A 20,491-nucleotide genomic window follows, 5' to 3' on the forward strand; every position below is an offset into this window, starting at 1 on the left:
TTGCTTTGTGTGCCTGAAACCCTGTGTTAGATTCACAGTACCACAAAACCCTGAGCGTGGCTGTATTCCTGCACTTGGGGCCAGAGTAGAGGCAGGAGGATGGTCATCCTTGCCTGCATATGAAATTTAAGGTTAGCCTATACTGGTGAGTCTGTAACAAACAAAACAAAACAACAAAACAAAAACCCCACAGAGATACAATGAAGACACTGGGAGGGGAAGAGCTTAGGATCTGAAAGGGCTGGAAGGGAAAGGATTAGATTTGGTATCTGGTAAAGATTCACAGTTGTACAGAGAGATTACTGAGGAGTACATCTGTCCTAAAGTGAGAGTAGCTGGAGAGAAGGATGTTGTGTCCTGAAGCTGCATTGTGACCTCAGAGTGACAGTGTTACCTTCTTCATGAGAACTGAAAGGAGAGAAGTCTCCATGACCACTGTCTGAGGTGAGGTAGGAATGAGCTGCTCCTCAGGGACTCTGAGTAGAGTGGACACATCGGGCTGTTTCCCTGGAGGGGCTGTTGTGTGACCAGAGTGGACAAAATGGGGAGAGTTCTCTGATGGAGAGAGTCATGGTGAGAATGTCATCAGGATGCTGGCCTAGGGATGCTGGTCCCTAAAATGGGGACGTGCATGGGAGTCAGCCTGGAGCACAGGGCACAGTGTCCTGTTAGGCTCCCTATGGTGGCAGAAGTCAGCTTAGCCAGCATCTCTCCTGTGCCTTCTGGACTAACCTAAGGATGTATAATGTGATCTTTGTCTCTGTAGACATGAGCATACCAGTGGATACTACAGAGTGCCACCATATTTCCTTGGGAAATTGCTGGGTGAGCTGGTACCCAGGTTGTTATTACCAAGTATTATATTTACTGTTATAGTATTCATCATAGTAGGTAAGTGTCAAAGCAAGAGAATGTGTCTTTACTCTTGGGGGAGCGTGTTTTGGTTTGTACAACTGTGGCAAGTCTAAAGTAGAAAAGCATGAGTAGAAAAGCACGTCTCCACTGTGTGTCATCTAAAACAGGTGTTCAGTGTGAGGAAAGTCTCCAAGACTTGTTCACAAAATACTACAAAAGCTGTTATGAAACTGTTTTTACGAGAGATTCTGTGTATTATAATGAATGTAGAAATAATGTACTCATTTGAGACAGTGCCAAAGAAGCAAGATCAGTTATGAGATATCTATCTATAGGTATTGTTAAAGATTTATTTTTCTTTTATTTATGCATTTGAATCTCTGTCTCTCTCTGTCTTTCTCTATCTCTCTCTGTCTCTCTGTCTCTTTCTCTTTCTCTGTCTCTGTCTCTCTCTCTCTGTCTGTGTGTGTGTATGTGTGTGTGTGTGTGTGTGTGTGTGTGTGTGTGTGTGTGTGTGTGTATACACTAAGTGAATGCAGTTCTTGGGAAAGCCAGAACAGTTTGTGAGATCTCTTGGAATTGGAGTTACAGGAGAATGTGAGCCACCATGTGGGTGCTGGGAACATAATCTAGGGCTTTTGTAAGAATATTATATGCTCTTAGTCAGTGAGCCATCTCTCTAACCCAGCTGTATATTTTCCTATGTTTCTGTGTAAGTGTCTACATATGCAAATAAAATATTGAGACATGGATAATGTCTCATAAATATGTACATGTTTGTAAAATATTTAAATGTATACATTATCTTCCTCTACCAGCTTACAAAGAGAGAGGACAGTAAATTTGGTGTTTTTGAAATTTTATAATATAAATATTATTTAAAATATGTGCACAGACTGACATATGAATATGGTTAAGCTTCATTCTAGACTGTTTAAAATTTCTATAATTTTTGCACATGCCCACACACTCACATAGACACACACATATACATACATAGAGACATACACACACACAGGCACACTCACACACACAGATACACACAGACACACACACACAAACACAGACAAAGATAAGCACTGATAAAGCTTAGACTTTGTTTTATAAGAGATTTATTATTCAGAACCACCCATTTAGGCCATGGGATGGCTATGGGAAATGTGCTTGTCCTGCAAGCCTGACAACATAAATTTGATCCTCAGAATCCACAGTGGAAGAGAGAATCACTCAAGAAAATTGTCCTTCAACTCCCTAGCACATGCACACCATGGCAATTACACAGCATAGCACATGCACACCCATACCCACACATGTACTGCACACAGCACAATAATGAGATAATAACAATAACTTTTAAAACAATTAGACATGGAACTCAGCTCCCCCATGATCTAACTTGTCTCTGTAACTGTTTTAAAAACACAGGACTGTGTATGACTCATAGTATTAGCTCTATAAAGATTACAAATCAGCTTGTGGAACCCATTGCCTTCCTGCATAGCAGTTACATGGTGATTTCCTAGGGAACACTAAAGTTGGAGGCACCCTCCTGGCCTCTAGATGTCAAAACCACTGCAAGGTTGTTTAATTCTTGCCTTAGTTAGGTTTCTATTGCTGATAAACACCATGACCAGAACCAGCTTGGGGAGGAAAGGGTTTATTTCATCTTATAGTTCAATGTACTTCTAGAAGGGAAGTCAGGGCAGGAACTCAGGGCAAGAACCGGAGGCAGGAAGTGAAGCAGGGGACATGGAGAAATGCTGCTTACTGGCTTGATCATAATGACTTCTTCAGTCTGATTTCTTACTGAACCCAGGACCACCTGCCTAGGGATGGCATCATCCACAGTTGTCTAAGACCTCCCACATAAATAATTCATGAAGAAAATGCCCCCACAGGCTTGCCTACAGGCCAATCTAACACAAGCATTTTCTTCATTAGGGTTATCTTTCCATATGACCCTAGCTTGTGTTAAATTGACAAAAACTAACCAGCACAGTACTAGTCCCAATTACCTTATTAATGCAATTATAATAAATACAAGACAATATGGACATGAACACTTTCTACTGGTAATTCTTCTGTGAGAGAAGGCAGTAGAATTTTGGGCAGTTGTATTGCCTGTAGCTCTATGCTGTGGAATGTTCTGTATGGCAAATGTGTTGCTAATTGGTTAATAAATAGAACACTGATTGGCCATTGGCTAGGCAGGAAGTGTAGGCGGGACAAGGAGGAGAATAAAGCTGGGAAGTGAAAGGCTGAGTCAGAGAGACGCTGCCAGCTGCCACAATGAGAAACAGAATGTGAAGATACCGGTAAGCCACGAGCCATGTGGCAAGGTATAGATTAATGGAAATGGATTAATTTAAGCTGTAAGAACAGTTAGCAAGAAGCCTGCCACGGCCATACAGTTTGTAACCAGTATAAGTCTCTGTGTTTACTTGGTCGGGTCTGAGTGGCTGTGGGACTGGCGGGTGACAGAGATTTGTCCTGACTGTGGGCCAGGCAGGAAAACTCCAACTACAGCTCTACACGTCAGGATCTCATAAATTGCTCATAATTATGTCTTAGAGAATAGACATTATATTGAAAGATGTTTGTGGCAAGAATAAAAATAAAGCCATATAATTATGCTGGAGAGGCTCATTGGTTAAGAGCACATGCTGTTCCTTCAAAGTCCCCAAATTTGGTTCCCAGCACCCACATCATCAGGCACATCAGGCAGCTTTTACTACAGCTCTAGGGGATATGATGCTCTCTTCTGGCCTCCAAAGGAAACTGCACACTTATGGCATACATTCCCACAGATACACATTAACATACACATGAGTAAAAATAGAATAAATCTTTTAAAAAATGTATAACAACTTTGTGTACTCACATGGAAGAAAGCAATTAAACTGAAGACCCAGAGTAGTAGGGTGGCTATAAAATTGTGACTGGTCTTTTTGGTGATTGAAGTATTATTTGAAAACTGTACAGTTGTCTGGTGTTAGGTAGCTGGACTGACCCCACTTTTTTCTTTCTAAGGAGTAAGAACAGATGTGAATGGTTTCTTCACTATGATATTTACCATCATGATGTTGGCTTGTTCTGCCAGTTCCCTGTCTCTGTCTTTAAAAACAAGGGAGAATGCAGCAGCTGTACCAATACAACTCATGGCTGTCTATTTTATATTCATGCTGGTGAGTGTGAATTGTGTTTTTCTAAGAGGAAAATTTTCCTTGTGTTCGTTATTGCACATGGACATGCTTGACACATCAGTACTTGGGACATGAGACCTTATGTTAAAGCTTATTATGGTCTGTAGGAGAGAAGGAGCCGCCTTTCCTCCTAGGCTTTGTGGATCCTGCTCTGATGTCAGTACCATGATGTGGTTAACGTGACCTTTGTAGTGAACTCTTACCAGACATTTCTTGGGATCATATTACAAAACCATAATCAATTGGATCTTCAAAAAAGTGATGTGTTTGGCTGATTCCCCCAGAACCAGGCAGATTGCAGCCTTTCTTTCATGCTGGTGTGAGAGACTTGTCTGCTGTATTAACCACAGCAGAGGTGATTCAGATTATTCAGTAGTCTAACGGGAAGCAAAGGTCATGGTTAATGTAAGTGTTCATCACCATGAGTCTATCTCAGGACTCACTTGTATTCTGTAAAGGGTTAGAAATAGTGGAAGATTCCAGACTCCTAAGTATTAATCAGTCTCCTGAATTAGCATACTTCTGCTCTTCTTTCTATAATTGGTTACCCTGTCTTAATCTTTCAAGCACCTAAATTACACACAGTTGGTGGTGTTGTTGGAGAGGTTCTGGAACCTTTGGGAGGTAGAGACTTGATGGGGAAGCTGTCCCTGTGCATGCTTCGGGGCTTCGGGTCTTTATAGTCTTGTCCCTCTTCCATCCCATCTCTGCTTTGCACTGTCAATGAAGATGTGAGCCTTCAACTTCCTCTCCCACTTCCTAGCCTGCTGCCTGCTACCATGCCTCCCTGCCGGGATGGCCTCTTGTCACTCTGGAAAACTTAGACCAAAGGAACTCTCTCTTCTACAGGTTCCCTGATCATGGTGTTGTGTCACAACAGGAGAGTGACAGCTGCATTTCCTGTCACTCCCTCCATTCTCCCCTCCCTGACTCATGCTTTGTTCTGCTTTCTGTAAACCCTGGGTCTACCTAGCCCTGCCCATGTGTGCCGGTGTTTAGGGCCATCTACTGCAGCATGGGTAGGCTCTCAGGGGCCACATCCATCAGCTGCCAATAGCTACTCATGTAGGTGTAGGACTGTAGATTAATTTCTAAATGGTTTTAATAAATAAAAAAACCCTCAGGTGCCAGATATTGGAGTGAGTTCTAAAAGATCAGAGAGACAGAACAAGCCACAGCAAACCTCACCTTGACAACTCCTCATCTGATCCTGTTTCCACGAATCTTCAGACTGAAAGCTTTTGAGATCCTTTTCCAAACAGATCTCAGCTGAACTGCTGCTAAAAGCTTAAAAGCCTAAAAAGCCTCTAGTTCCTGGTCCTCATGATTATATATTTTTCTGCTTCCTGCCATCACTTCCGGGGATTAAAGGTGTGTGTCACCATGCCTGGCTGTTTCCAGTGTGGCCTTGCACACACAGAGATCCCGATGGATCTGTGCCTGCCAAGCAATAGGATTAAAGGCATGTGTGCCACCATTTTCTGCCCTCTATGTCTATCTAGGGACTGTTCTGTTCTCTGACCCCAGATAAGTTTATTAGGGTGCACAATATATTGGGGGACACAATACCACCACATAGGACTTCATGTCCACCTCTCCCCTCCATGCAGGGATTTTGTCTGACTTGCTCTTGTACAGGTGTTCCCATGTTGTCACACTGTACTGCATTCCTATGTGTCACTTCCCAATAGTGACAGGAAAACTCTGTTTTGTTATAGTTCTCCACGGCCTCTGGCTCTTACAATCCCTTTAGCCTCTTATATCATCATTCTTGATCCTTGGGAGGAGGGGTGTGATACACAGATGTCCCATTCAAGGCTGGATGCTCTGTAGTCTCTTTTCTCTGTATGGTGACCTCTGGTAGGTCTGTGTTAATCACTGTCTCCTGCAAAAGGAAGCTTCTCTGATGAAGGTCTGAGATGTACTAATCTATGGGTGTCAATACAACTCATTAGAAGTCAGTTTAATACCACATCCATTTAGAAGAGTAACAGTAGATTCTCCTCTGGGACCTATGACTCAACTAGACACAGCATCATAGATGATTTCTATCTTGTAGAGCAGGTCATAAATACAATCAGAAAATGAATGGTCTGTCACTGCCATTATAATAGTATATCCAGTGCCCCCCATATATTTCCTTCACCACAGAAAAACAAAAAGCAGAAAATATCCAGGTGTGATGGTCATTGTTTTAGCATACTTGCAACTTCATTCCATATCCCCTGGAATCCCCTCCCCCATATTTCAGCATTTCTAGTTAACTGCCCATAGTTACAACACCCAATCAAGATGTAAGTCACCATATACAAGAGACAAACAGTAAACAGATGGAAAGTTCTGCTCCGTCATATTCAGGATTGGACTAGTAAAGGAAGCCTTGGCATTCTGATTCTTAGAACTAAAAGCCTGAAACATCCTTGGGCGCTCCTTTTGGGGTATGGTGATAGTGTTTTCACCTCCCTCATTGCTGGGGTGCTGGACTCCCAGGGCACGGGGCAGTAGACAAACATGGTGCTGTGGACCAGTCCATCTGTAGGAGATGGGCTCTGCTGCCATCCCAGAGCAAGGACCCCACAGCACAGAGGAAAGAACAAGGGCAAGGAACCATGTCAAGGAGTTCTGCCCATTGTTAGTTCTGGTCCTCCTACCCCAGAGTGCAGAATGGAAGCCTAGTCACCTTCCAGAGCCCAGAACTGCCTGAGCATTGTTATGGAAGATTTTAAAAAATGAAATGCGGATCTACATTGACTGCAGTGCATTGGGTGGAGGGTTAAAGAGGATTGAATGTGTATGTATAAATAATATGGGTGAAGCCTATGTGATCCCTCCCATTTTCCTTTCTCATGTGTGATTATATATTTAAGAGGGGAATATGGCTTCTGGGAATAAGTTTTTATAATTCATTTCTTTCCTATATGTCTGTAATTTGTACTTAGAAAGCTCCCAACATTTCCATGTTTGTCATGATGTTTTTTCACAGCCACAGGAAAGGAGCTAAGACAACTGGTTATCGTATAAAGTTTCTAAATGGGACCTGAAAACTAGTTACAGAGCCAAATGTTGTATTTTCTGAGGAAGCATTTGGTCAGGGGCAGTCTGAATGCACACACACAGTCATTGTTTTACATACTCTACTAAACCTAAGACTACATAGGACAAGTTTTGTGTGAACTTCAGAGCTGTCCCTTATTCTTCCTTGTTCATCATTCATAATATCTACATAAATTAGATATTGTGAGGAATCTAAAGAGGATTTTAAATGTGTAGGATGGATGTATTTAAAGTTTAAAGGGTGTGCATAGGTTACATGCCCTTTTAAAGATAAACAGCATAAGCATCTGAGGGTTTGGCTCCTGCAGAGTAGAGTGGCAGATCCTTCTTTTAAAAACCATAAAGAGCCTTGGCTTTGCAAAGAGTGAAGAATTCTGTTTAGAGTTAACTGAAAGAATGTTTTAAAGAGGTGGTGTGAGCAGAAATAGTTAGAAGGATGAAGAGGTCTTGAAGAGGGAGGATCTTGTCTAGAATTCTTAGTCACAGGACTGGTTCTAATTGGTGTTTCTATTCTTTGTAGTATATCTCAGGTCCGTCACTATATTCAGGAAACTTACTAGCTGGACTTTCATGGATTCAATACTTTAACATTCCTCATTACGGATTTACAGTAAGTTGTCCTGTCTGTCACTGTACTTGGGGTCTCCAACTGCAGAAACTGAAAAGAATCCCAACCAAGTCCTTTCCCCAGCTGTAATCTCTAACCAGAAGCTGCCCAGGATTTTCCTTCCAGGAGCAAAAGATAAGAACTTTACTGTTAATTCTAGCCAAAGTTCAGTGATTCATCTGGGGTTTTCCCCAGTCACATGTTATTTGAGGGAAATAAAGGATGAGATAAATCCCAGAGTAAAGGAAAGATAGATGATATAAAGAAAAGCATACAGTAGTGATTATACCCAATAAGGAAATAATGAAAGGATCAAGGAGTAAGATATAAAATCTCTATCAGGAAATTAAAAGAAATGGAAACCATGTGATACTCATAGGCAATAGGCTTTGCCAAGCTTTTTCTCTAGTAAAGTATGTCTTAATAGACTGTCTTACTCCCATAATCACAACTGGTTTTGATGAAAACAAGCAAGAAAATATTGTTACTATAAATAAATAGTATTGTTTTAATTACAGTGTTTACATGGTTATAGACTGGGCAGAGAAGGAGGTGCCTGAGGTAATCCAATTAGAGAGTCCACCTCTTAGTAGTTGGGAAGCACCATCATTTCAATGCTAAGCCTCCTGCTTGTGGGGGAGGGGCACTGCTTTGCTGGGCAGACTGAACTTGGTGGAGGTTGTTCATTTAAAAATATATTTGGAAGCCGGGCGATGGTGGCGCACGCCTTTAATCCCAGCACTCGGGAGGCAGAGCCAGGCGGATCTCTGTGAGTTCGAGGCCAGCCTGGACTACAGAGTGAGTTCCAGGAAAGGCGCAACACTACACAGAGAAACCCTGTCTCGAAAAACCAAGAAAAAAAAAAAAAAAAATATATATATATATATATATATTTGGAAATTACAGTCAAAATTGAACTTGAATTTATAGCTGTATTTATTCTTTAGAAACTTAGGTAAATATTAAACTATTTGCTTTTCTCTATTTTTGTTTGTGTTACAGGCTTTGCTGTATAATGAATTCCTGGGACAAAACTTCTGTCCAGAACATAACACAGCAGAAATCAGTAGATGTCAGAACTATGTAATGTAAGCTTGAGTTCAGTGTCACATGCTGGCATAGAATGCTGCTAGACCTAGAGAGGAAAACCTGTCCTTTCAGAATGAACACTGTCTTCTGCCAGTTCCCCAGAGTGAATCATTGTAACCAATACGCATGTGGATGTGTTTTAATCCTACTGCTCTATGGTGTAGATGATGTGCAGAAAGGGTTTTTTGGGCCTTTAAAAAAATGGTTTTGGTGTCTTGATTGTGGATTTGAGTTCTTTGTTTCAGAACATTTGGCTTTGACTGAGGCTGCTCTGATAGTTTACAAGGGCATACAGTTTCCATATGTATAGATCATGGTACCTGTGAGCAGAGCCCAAGAATGTCAGGGCAGCAAGGACTAAGGTGAATAAGTTTTGCCTGCTAGCATGCAGGGTCTTCCCTCTGCCTCATGCTCTGGAAGATTTTAAGAAATCAAAGGCTAATATGTGTGTGTGTGTGTGTGTGTGTGTGTGTGTGTGTGTGTGTGTGTGTATGTGTGTGTAAAATGTCCTACCAGAGGACATGTCCTGCAATGAAAGAAACATATATTTCAGTATTTTGAGAAGGCAATACCATTTTTGTCTAATACCATGAAAATAGAAACAAAGATTTTTTTAAATAAAATTAAAGCATATTGTTTTAAAGTTTTAATACTTTCCCTTTCTATGGATTGCTCTCATTGATTTGATTTTGATATATAAATGAGAGAGGAACATGTTTATATGTTAAATCTCTCATGGATATTCAAAATAATAATGAATAATAGTAACCCAAATTGTGTTTGAATTACTGATAAGAAAACAAGTGTGGGGAGATATCTTATTTCCCATATTTCCTCTCTCCTGGTGTGGTCTGGCATCCTTCTCATCGAAGTTCCTTACCAATTTCTTGTCAGAAGGAAGTTGATGGTGTTTTTGGTTGTTTTGCTCTTTTGCCGCCCCCGCCCCTCCCTCCAGCTCCCAAATAAATCACACACAGAGGCTTATACTTAATTACATATGTTATATATGTTCAGTCTTAGCTTGGCTTTCTTGCCAGCTTTTCTTAACTTTAAATGATTCCGTCTATCCTTTGCCTCTGGGCTTTTTCCTTTTCTTACTTCTGTATATCTTACTTTCACTCTACTCTGGGGCTGGCTGTGTGGCTGGGTGGCTGTGTGGCTGGGTGGCTGGGTGGCTGTGTGGCTGGGTGGCTGTGTGGCTGGGTGGCTGTGTGGCTGGGTGGCTGGGTGGCTGGGTGCCTGGCCCCTAGCATCCTCCTCTCCTTGTTCTCTTGCTCCTTCTTTATTTTCTCCCTTATTTATCCTTCTATTTATTCTCTCTACTTGCCAGCCTTACCTATCCTTTCTCCTGACTTGCTATTGGCATTTCAGCTCTTTATTAGACCATCAAGTGTTTTAGACAGGCAAAGTAACACAGTTACACAGAGTTAAACAAATGCAGCATAAAAGAATGCATCACATCTTTGCATCATTAAACAGATGCTCCACATCACAAACAAAGGTAACACATGTTAAAATAATATTCCACAAACAGATGGGTAAAGTGAAACCAGAGGTGGGTTACCCACAGACCTCATACTCACAAAAGATTTGCCCTCACAAGAGAAGGAAGAAATCTGCCCTCTCAGGAGATTTGGGAACTGTTAGATCCCATGAGATACACAGGGATGGATACACAAAGGGATGGAGACACACAGATATGGAGACACACAGGGATGGAGACACACAGATATGGAGACACACAGGGATGGAGACACACAGATATGGAGACACAAAGGGATGGAGACACACAGATATGGAGACACACAGGTGGTAATTCTAGTGTATCCAGAATTTTTAGCAGCAGCACCTTTTCTAACCTGTGTCAGGGCCCCTGCATCCTGCTGTGCTCCAACTGCTACCCAGGCTCTGTCTGTAGCCATGGGCTGCTGGGGATGTTCCATAGCTGAGCATCTGTGGTTGTCATGCTCCCTTAGTAGAAGAGCTGACAGGAATGGACTGACTCCTGTCAGGAACCCTTAGTCTCTCTGGTCCTCGGTCTAGAATTTGATGCTGTGTTTATTGCATGACTGTCTACTGAGTCAGCAGAACTGCACAAAGATTGATCTCTTAGAGTGTCTGTGTGTTGTTAGGAAGCTGAGGTTTTCCACTTCATGAGAAACAAGTCCTTCATCCATGCCTTTGCCCTTTGAGGAGAGGGCAGCATTGCAGATTTAGAAATGAATGACACAGTGAAGACTACAAAGTTGGGTCTTAGTGTGACTCTCTAAACTGGGCATAGTTTACTGAGCCTACTTCCTCTATACCTTTAAATAGATGCGATAGCTAAGCCTCTTTGGATGGTTTTTGAAATTAACAAAAGAACCTGAATCAAGTAGGTAAGATTGACATAATATATAACAAAATAGTAAACACATCGTTACTAATATCAATTAAATATAAAAAAGAAAATTTTAATGATGTGTAGAAACTGAGTTTTTGAAAGGAAGCAACAGTGAATGTACTGAATAAACTTTGACATTATTTTTGTGTGTGTTGAATTACAGATGTACTGGTGAAGAATTCTTGACAATCCAGGGTATCGATCTCTCATCATGGAGTTTCTGGAAGAATCACGTGGCCTTAGCTTGTATAATGATTATCCTCTTTTCAATTACCTATGTACAATTATTAGTTCTTAAGAAAAAGAGACATTTTTTAAAATCACTCAGTCACCAGAATGCAAGGCACTGATGGGTGAATCTCTGATAGGTAAGGCAAAGGGGACTTCAGCTTCTGAATGTCTCTTGCCACTGCTGTGCCTTCACATGTTTGCTCCTGCCATTTTTCTCTGGAATGAATTGTGTGAACGGGGGTCAGGGGAATCCCCACTGCCTTTAATGTTGTATGTATCTCATGGAAATATCCTGTCCTTCTGACCATTTTTTTCCTGTGGATTATTATAAAGACAATTTCCTCTTAACCTGCACTGTTTAACTGAAGTAATGATTTCATACAATAACAGTGGTAATTTAAATAGAATTTTGATGATTAAGGGTTTTTAACAAATGTAGTAAGGAATTATGATAGAGGTTATTTTAGTGGGAAAATTATTATAGGTAAACATAAGACATAGTGTTGTCACTGCCCCTGATGAAGCACGGGCTGCAGAGGATAGAAAATAGGACCAAGGAAGTGTCATCAGCTGGGACTTATGAGTTTCTTTTGAGGAGCCTATAGACTATGGTTTAGGTGAATGATTAAGGAAAACAATTGAGTCCCAGAAATTAGCTTAAATTCTTTTTGATATTGGGAAATGTGTTCACGGATTTTGGTGTGCATCATAGATAAAATAAAGCTTTAAATAATACTTCATGTAATTAGAAAAAAGAATTGGATGCTTAGTTAAGATAATTAGGCAGAACTCTAAAATATGAAAAGTGAAACTAGTAACCCATTTTTCTGGCAATTATAAAAACTACTGCCTTTGTAACAGTTATGGCTGAAGGCTCCTGATCTATAAGAAATCTAAAAGATAAATGTTTAACTGTATGTGGGTGCTTTGGGACAATTTGTTTTTCACCTGTAATATGTAAAATGTTTACTATTGTAAGGGAAATGGGAAACATGTTAATTTTTTTACTGGTATTCATTGTAATCATTCACTTAAAAATAGATTGTAACTACATTGTAATTTTTATATTGCTTGAAAGATTCTGCTGGGGTGTATAAGCTGTAAGGGAAAAAAGAAGTTAGAAGGAAGTCATCAGGAAGTAGTGAGAAGGAAGTCATCAGGAAGTAGTGAGAAGGAAGTCATCAGGAAGTAGTGAGAAGGAAGTCATCAGGAAGGAGTGAGAAGGAAGTCATCAGGAAGGAGTGAGAAGGAAGTCATCAGGAAGTAGTGAGAAGGAAGTCATCAGGAAGTAGTGAGAAGGAAGTCATCAGGAAGTAGTGAGAAGGAAGTCATCAGGAAGTAGTGAGATGGAAGTCATCAGGAAGTAGTGAGAAGGAAGTCATCAGGAAGTAGAGAGAAGGAAGTCATCAGGAAGTAGTGAGAAGGAAGTCATCAGGAAGTAGTGAGAAGGAAGTCATCAGGAAGTAGTGAGAAGGAAGTCATCAGGAAGTAGTGAGAAGGAAGTCATCAGGAAGGAATGAGAAGGAAGTCATCAGGAAGTAGTGAGAAGGAAGTCATCAGGAAAGAGAAAGAAGGAAACGTCAGGGTAGAAGAACAGAACAGAAAAAGGATAGAGTAGAACAAGCAATGGAAACAATAATAAAATGAAGAACTAAGCTTTGACCCTCAGAAAGTCCTAGTGTGTCAGTTTGTCTGTCCGTTAGTTCACCTGCTCTGCATCTCCTCTTCAGTTTCTCTGACCTGCTGAAGACTTGTCATCCATCAGCACCCTAGGTGAGAACTTGACATGTTGGAGATGTGTGTGTGTGTGTGTGTGTGTGTGTGTGTGTGTGTGTGTGTGTGTGTTTCTTCTTTTTGCTGGCCCCAGAGAATCAAGGTTTACACTCTCAGATAGAAAAGTCAATGGAGCGATCAGTCCACAGACTCCATGGCTCCCTTCAATTCCTGGGGTGCTGAAGGCTGGTTTCTACAGCAGCAAAACTTAATTTGCTGTTGTTGTTGTATAAAGCTAGCCTAAAAACCAGCAACTGGAGTCTTAGGCTCTATGGCGAAAATTTTCTACAGTTGTTTAAAGAGATGTGATGGCAAAATGTCTTTACATATTTATAGTTATACTCATGGACCAATGCTACAGCCAACATTACCCAGAAAACATTCCCACTGTAATGAATGTACTGTGGTAAATGCATAGACTCATGGCTTCTCCAGGTACCAGAGTAAGTGACACTTGAGTGCTTAACCCTAAACAGAACACCTTTCCACTCCTCTAGAGCTCCAAATTGTGTGAAAGATGAGTGGAAACAGCACACAGGAGACAGAAGATGAGAATAAGGGCAGGAAATACTATATTGTGGGCAGGACACACACAGCCATTGCAACCATGGTCCGTCTCACAACATCTACAGCTGCCTGCACAAGACTGGGTCCCTCATCAGCACAGCAAGGGTCAGAGAGGGACTCAACAGGACCATACCCCACTCTGCCAAACTATTGCTACTGGTAGATTATGGGAGAGAGGCAGTCATTGATTTCACATACATACTCACAGGAGAGTCAGCTAGACTCCAGAGGATATTCTAGAACCCAGGGTCACACAGACAGCTCTGGTTTAACTATGGGTTACAAGACAAAACCCAAAAATATGAATGTGAAAAAGGGACTTGTAAAGAGGGGCATTTGAAGGGATTGAAAGGGAAATAATAAAGGTGGGAGGGAGTGAGAATGGCTGAAATATATTATATACATATATGGAATTGTCAAAAACTTTTAAATAAAGATTACAAATATAAAACAGGAACTTCTTGTGTATAGTATCTAATGAAGACTTTTTTAGTTGATTTCTGTTATACTGTAAATCAGCAATGGTTATTTTTTTATTTTTTTTAAATTTTTTGGTTTTTTGAGACAGGGTTTCTCTGTGTAGCTTTGCGCCTTTCCTGGATCTCGCTCTGTAGACCAGGCTGGCCTCGAACTCACAAAGATCCACCTGCTTCTGCCTCCCAAGTGCTGGGATTAAAGGCGTGTGCCACCACTGCCCGGCAATGGTTATTTTTTTAAGATCACAAAGTAGTAACAAACTAAATTATAAGTAAAAGAATCTAAGCTTCAAGATAGTGTTATTAACTATTGCATATTAGTTCATCTCATCGATAACAATCATGAGAGGCGATCAATCAAATTTTTTTTTAACCTGGAAAAGGAAAATTTGTCCTAGAAAATCTTACATTCTTTACATTTTTACATCGTCATCTTTACAGTGAGAACATAACCTATCATTCCCCAAATGTAATAGCAAATGAATAATCCATCATTGGCCATTATGTGGTCCATAAAAAAATGTATTGATTCCATTTTAAAAGCATGGTTCTAAAATATGTTATAAAAACCTATGTTAATTCTAGGGTTAAAAAAATCAGTGAACTTGGAGTAGTGGTGCATGCTTACAGTGTCAGCACTTGGGAGGTGGAAAGATCAGGAGTTCAAGGTCATCCACAGTTAGATAGTATGTTTGAGGCTAACCTGGGCTAGAAAAGACACAACTTCAAAACCAAACAAAACAAACTAACAAACAAAAATCCACATATAATGAGTGACCATAAAAACATCTTTGATGAGCTCATTAAGTAAGATTTATGGATGGTGTCTTAGTTAGTTTCTATTGCTTTAATGACATACAATGACCAAAAAGTAAGCTGGGGAGGAAAATGTTTATTTGGATTATACTTCTACATCACTCTTCATCACTACAGGAAGTCAGGGCAGGAACTCAAACAGGGCAGGAACCTGAAGGAAGGAACTGATGCAGAAGCCAAGGAGGGGTGCTACTTACTGGTTTACTTCACATGCTTCCTTCAGCCTTTTTCTTACAGAATCCAGGACTAGTAGCCTAGAGGTAGCCCCACTCTCAGTTCCTGGGCCCTCCCCATTGATCACTTACTAAGAAAATGCCTTACAACTGGATCTTATGGAGGCATTTCCTCAACTGAGGCTCCTTCTTCTCTGATGATCTTAGCTTGTGTCAACGTATCATAAAACCAGCCAGGACAGGTAGTTACTTCTCTGTAGTGATATAATGGCTCATGAGTCTTGACTGGGGGCTTTGGCTATAGTTGCAGTAAAAAGACAGGCTTCTTATGATATGAAATGGCTCTTGTGACATTTCAGGAGGACTCTGATCTGAAAAGTCACTTAAGCTCCAGGTTAACTCAGTGGTACAGAATTTGGAAAGAGGCTCTCCTTAGGCACGTTGCTGAGACACAGGTATTGGGGCCCTGCCTTGCACATCAGTATCTGTAGAAACTGCCTCTTGGAATAATTGCCAACTCCTAGATCTGCTAGTTCCCAAGATCCTTTGCAGCCCTAGGAATTACAGACTATGGTTTTGTAGCTGTTGTATCTGCACCTTCATGGGTCTTTATTTCCCTTATGTTTCCATAATTTACATTCATAACTTCTTAATTCAGTCTTTTTCCACAATAGGAAAGTACTCATCAGTAATATGGGTGTTTTTCAACATCTTTGCCAAATTCTCTAGGCTTCTCAGCCCTCCGGACCTTGGTTCCATTGCATTTGATATTCTAGAAACTTGTCTCTTTGGCTTCTACTCCCCCCGCCCCCACCTTGGTGTGTTTCCTGACTCTACCCACTTTCTCTGTTTTGTTTTTTTTGTTTTTTTTTTTTGTGAAACAGGTAGGAAGTTTATTTATTCACTGAGACTGGATCCTTGACTTTCTCTTCAGATGCCTTAGTCACAGCAAAGCTTCCCATAGAAGTTCCTTAAGTCCTTGTCTAGTCTCTTTCAGGAGCTAGACACCTATGTGAACTTCTCCCAGACATCATCAAGTGCACAGCAAGGGGCTAATTTGCTGTTCTAATGGCCATGTAAGATGTAAACAACAGGAGATAGAGGCCTTGGCCAGTCTGCTACTGTGGTCTCCACTCTGAGAACAGCTATTTCCATAACACAGGCATGCTTCCTGCATAATAAAACAAATTGCTGTGCTTGGGTTGGGTCTCAGTGAGAAAGGGAAGATATTTCCCTCTCCCTGCACCCCCATGTAAAAATAAAGAGCCTTTATTTCAAGCTCCAGAGCTTGGTCCCTCTGTCTGTCCAACACAGTGGTGAGAGCAGAAAGCCCTGAGCTCAGGTGGGGCAGAGTTTTTATTATAGCAGAGGTTGGGGTGAGGGGATTTCCAGAGTCCAGGACCCTGATTGGCTGACAATTGTCTAGGGATATCTGTAAAACAAAAAATAGTTGTGTGATAGACTCAAGGACATCTGGCCACCTTATCTAATGGTTGGAATGTTTGGGATATCAGGTACTTCCTCACCCCTGGGTAGATCCCTGGGTGGTATGAGCTTAAGGCTTTTCCTGGATCTGGGTGTTGCCTGCTAGTAAGCTTTGCACAGAAGCTGTGTCTAGGCTCCTAAGTCTGTCATGGCTGCTGTGTGGTCAAGCTATTTTGGGGCCCCTTCACATTCCCCGCTTCACAAGTACCAATGATAGGACTCAATCATGAGTCCTACCTGTCCTAAGAACCATTAGCTAACAGGGTTTTCTAGGGCAGTGACATCTGTATCTATTGCCATTTTTAAGGCCCTGTAGTTCTGATCTTTGAGTACAACCAGATTATGATCTTATATAATACCTCTTTGGTTCTGCACAAAGAAGGTCAAGTGTCTTATCTTATTGCAGAACCATTTTAGTTAATAAATTTATCTATTGACAACTCTGAACCTATTTTCCTGGTATGTCAATGGACATTATAGTTGGCCATCTTGCCTCTATGCCAGGGAGTTTCCTTTTGACCCAGCATTTCAGTCCCATCTTTCCTTATTAGGTAAATACATAGCATAAAATTTATCACTTTCCCAATTTTATTCTCTCTCTCTCTCTCTCTCTCTCTCTCTCTCTCTCTCTCTCTCTCTTTCTGAGTGTGTGTGTTATATACTGAGTGAGGTGCATGTATGCCTGTGTGTGTGCAAGTATGTGCCCTATGGTGGTCAGATGTCAAATGTCAACATCATATTATTGTCCTCCATTGAGAAACCAAAGGGTCTGTGGCACACTGAGATATTGTTGTGGACAGCTGATCCATGGCCCTGTTAAGTTGGATAAATTTGGAAAGTTATAATAAAGGGAAGACGAGTAGATGAATGGACGATACAGTATGGTGAGAGCATACAATGGAATATTATTTCACCCTAAAAAAATATAGAGTATCTTACATATGTGGTATGGCAAGAACATTGAAAACATCATACCAAGTGAGGTGGGTACAGCACGAAAGGACAAATAGTGTGATTTTACTTACATGATGCCTTTAGAGTCATCATTCATGGACAAAGTGGAGTTGAGAGTACCACAGACTTAGACAGAGGAGGAAAGAGAATGTGATAATTAAGAGCATGAGACTTTATTTAAGGTTCTGGAAAACTTTAGTTAGTAATGTATCATGGTGGTATTGTGCAGCATCGTGAGTACATCACTGACTCATACACTTTAAAATGAAGTAAATGGGCACTTGGAAGACAGCTCCATTGGCAATGTGCCCACTGTACATCAGGAGGCCTTGAGTTCAGATCCCCAGCACCCACAGGAAAGCCAGAATGGCGGTGCATATCTGTAATGGGGCAGGGATGCTGGAGGATCATGGAGCTCACTGGGCAGCTGGTCTAGCTGAATCAATAAGTTTCAGGTTTAATAAGGGGTCCTGACTCAAAGAATAAGGTGCAGTGCAATTAAGAAAAACCACCCAGTTATAATAATATATATAACATAAAACACAATTATATATTATAATATGTATCTTTTTTTAGTGTATATTCATCTGGCATTTAATGTGTTTTGATATCCAGGTTGACAACTTCAGTACTTTCCAAGAGTATATGCAACTATAGAAACAAATCAGTAGAAAAAAACATAACTAGGCTGAACACTTGTCTCATGTTCCTGAGCTGCTGCTTGTCTAGGTAGGAGCATGGTTGGTGCCTTCCATGTATTCCTCAAGCTAGTCACTCAGAAGGGTGCTGGTGGAGAATGTGAGCTTCAGCTCTGTGAAGGGCTGTCTGCACAATCTCTTCAATCAGTGTGCTCTGGCCCTCCCACAAGACCTGTCAATCCTGTGTACAGGAAACAGGTTCCCAGACAACACTACCTGTTCTGCAGACTTTCAGAGTAGGATGAAGCCTGCCTTGAAGGCAAACACAGTCAAGTGCAAACACACTGGGTCCTTTAGCTCTCCCTCGCAGAGTGGGTTCTCTTCTACTGGGCAGCAAACTGGTGCCCATCCTCGACACCATGTTCTTTGTCCCATCTGACCTTTGTCACTGCAGGTCACAGAGCCATGAGGCCATGGGGAGTCGAGAATGAGGCCCTGGTGACAACTCCTTTGTGTTGCTGACTGAATCATTATCCTAATTTCTGACCAACATAATTATGAAATCATTAGGTAAGATGAAATATTTTATTATACATTTTTTTTTCAAGACAACATCTCACTATGTAGCTCTGGCTGTCTTGGAACTCACTATGTAGATCAGGCTGGTAGCAAATTCACAGAGATCTGCCTGATTCTGCTTTCAAAGTGCTGGGATTAAAGGCATGTGCCACTAAGCTTGGCTACAAAATATTTTTTTATGGCAATAAAGTGCAACTGATATTTACTGTAGCTCTGTAATACAACTTGAAAGCAGGCATGGTGATAGCTCCAGTAGTTATTTTATTATTCAGCGTCATTTTAGCTATTCTTTGTTTGTTTATTTGTTTGTTGGTTGGTTGGTTGGTTGGTTGGGTGGGTGGGTGGTTGGTTTTGTTCTATTATTCCATATGAAGTTGAGAATTGTTCTTTCAATTGTAAATAATTGTTGGGATTTTTTATGGGGATTGAATTGAATGTGTGGATTGCTTTCCATCTTCTGACATCTTCAATTTCTTACTTCAAAGACTTGAAGTTTGTATCATACAAGTCTTTCACTTTCTTTGTTAGAGTTACCCCAAGATTTTTTTTTATATAATTTGAGACTATTGTGAAAGATGTGGTTTCTAGGATTTGTCAGTCAATTCATCATTTGTATATGAGAGGTCTACTGACTTTTTTGAGTTAATCTTGTATCCAGCCACTTTGCTGAAAGTGTTGATCAGCTGTAGGAGTTCTCTTGTAGAATATTTAGGGTTACTAATGTATACTATCATATCTGCAATTAATGATACTTTAATTTTTTCCTTTCCAATTTGTATCCCCTTGATATCTTTCAGTTGTCTTATTGCTCTAGCTAAAACTTCAAATACAGTATTGAAAAGATAAGGAGAGAGTAGATAACCTTGTCTTATTTTCCTGATTTTAGTGGAATTATTTTGAATTTCCCTCCATTTAATTTTATGTTGCAATAGGCTTGCTGTAAATTGCCTTTATTATGTTTATGTATGTCCCTGGTATCCCTGATCTCTCCAGGATTTTTATCATGAAGGGGTGTTGAGTTTTGTCAAAGGCTTTTTCTGCATTTAAAGAGAAGACCATGTTGTTTCTTAAATTTAACTTCACATCATTAACAAAACACCCTAAATATGCTTAAATGCAGTTTTAAATACTGCACTGAATATGGGCATTGATGTTATATAGAGAGTGTCAGCATTAAAGCCATGACTTTTTCTCAATCCCTTATGTTACAATAAGATTGAATTAAAGCTCTTTACTTGGCTTCTATGTTAAACATTCCAAAATTAACTTGGCATTAGAGTTGTTTAGAAAGACTTCTAGATTGCTGGAGTGAATTAGAAAGTTTTCCTACTTTATTGAGGAACAAATCTGTTCAGATTTAAAAATTAGGATACTAATGTTGAATTTAAATATCATATCTCTATGACCAATACCAATGTCATGGAAACAGATGTAGTTTTTTTTCCTGTGTCCTGAAACTGTATTCCAACCCATGACCAGTTATGTGTCCATCTTGGGCAGGGGGCTGGACTTTTCTCCTCTGAAATCTAGGAACTAATCAGTAGTCTACTGAGGAAAAATACCTCATGGTAGAATATATTGTTCATTCCAGTAATCTCTGTCTTATCT

At 40.5% G+C, this 20,491-nt stretch overlaps 1 protein-coding gene and 1 pseudogene across 1 annotated transcript in view; both read left to right on the forward strand.

The window, feature by feature from the left end:
• The window catches only part of LOC128108812 (ATP-binding cassette sub-family G member 3-like), a 62,332-nt gene extending 50,791 nt beyond the window's left edge, over positions 1-11,541 (forward strand). The window contains exons 12-16 of the mRNA XM_052735845.1: positions 767-891; positions 3,886-4,040; positions 7,633-7,722; positions 8,722-8,807; positions 11,355-11,541. Coding sequence (XP_052591805.1) covers positions 767-891; positions 3,886-4,040; positions 7,633-7,722; positions 8,722-8,807; positions 11,355-11,541 — 643 coding nt within the window. The remainder of the gene's footprint in view (positions 1-766; positions 892-3,885; positions 4,041-7,632; positions 7,723-8,721; positions 8,808-11,354) is intronic.
• The window catches only part of LOC128108691 (ATP-binding cassette sub-family G member 3-like), a 159,554-nt pseudogene that overhangs the window by 50,739 nt on the left and 88,324 nt on the right, over positions 1-20,491 (forward strand).

The sequence above is a fragment of the Peromyscus californicus genome, unplaced genomic scaffold (genome assembly GCF_007827085.1).
Source record: "Peromyscus californicus insignis strain IS unplaced genomic scaffold, ASM782708v3 Scaffold_13__1_contigs__length_99412109, whole genome shotgun sequence".
In the NCBI taxonomy this organism is placed as follows: domain Eukaryota; kingdom Metazoa; phylum Chordata; class Mammalia; order Rodentia; family Cricetidae; genus Peromyscus; species Peromyscus californicus.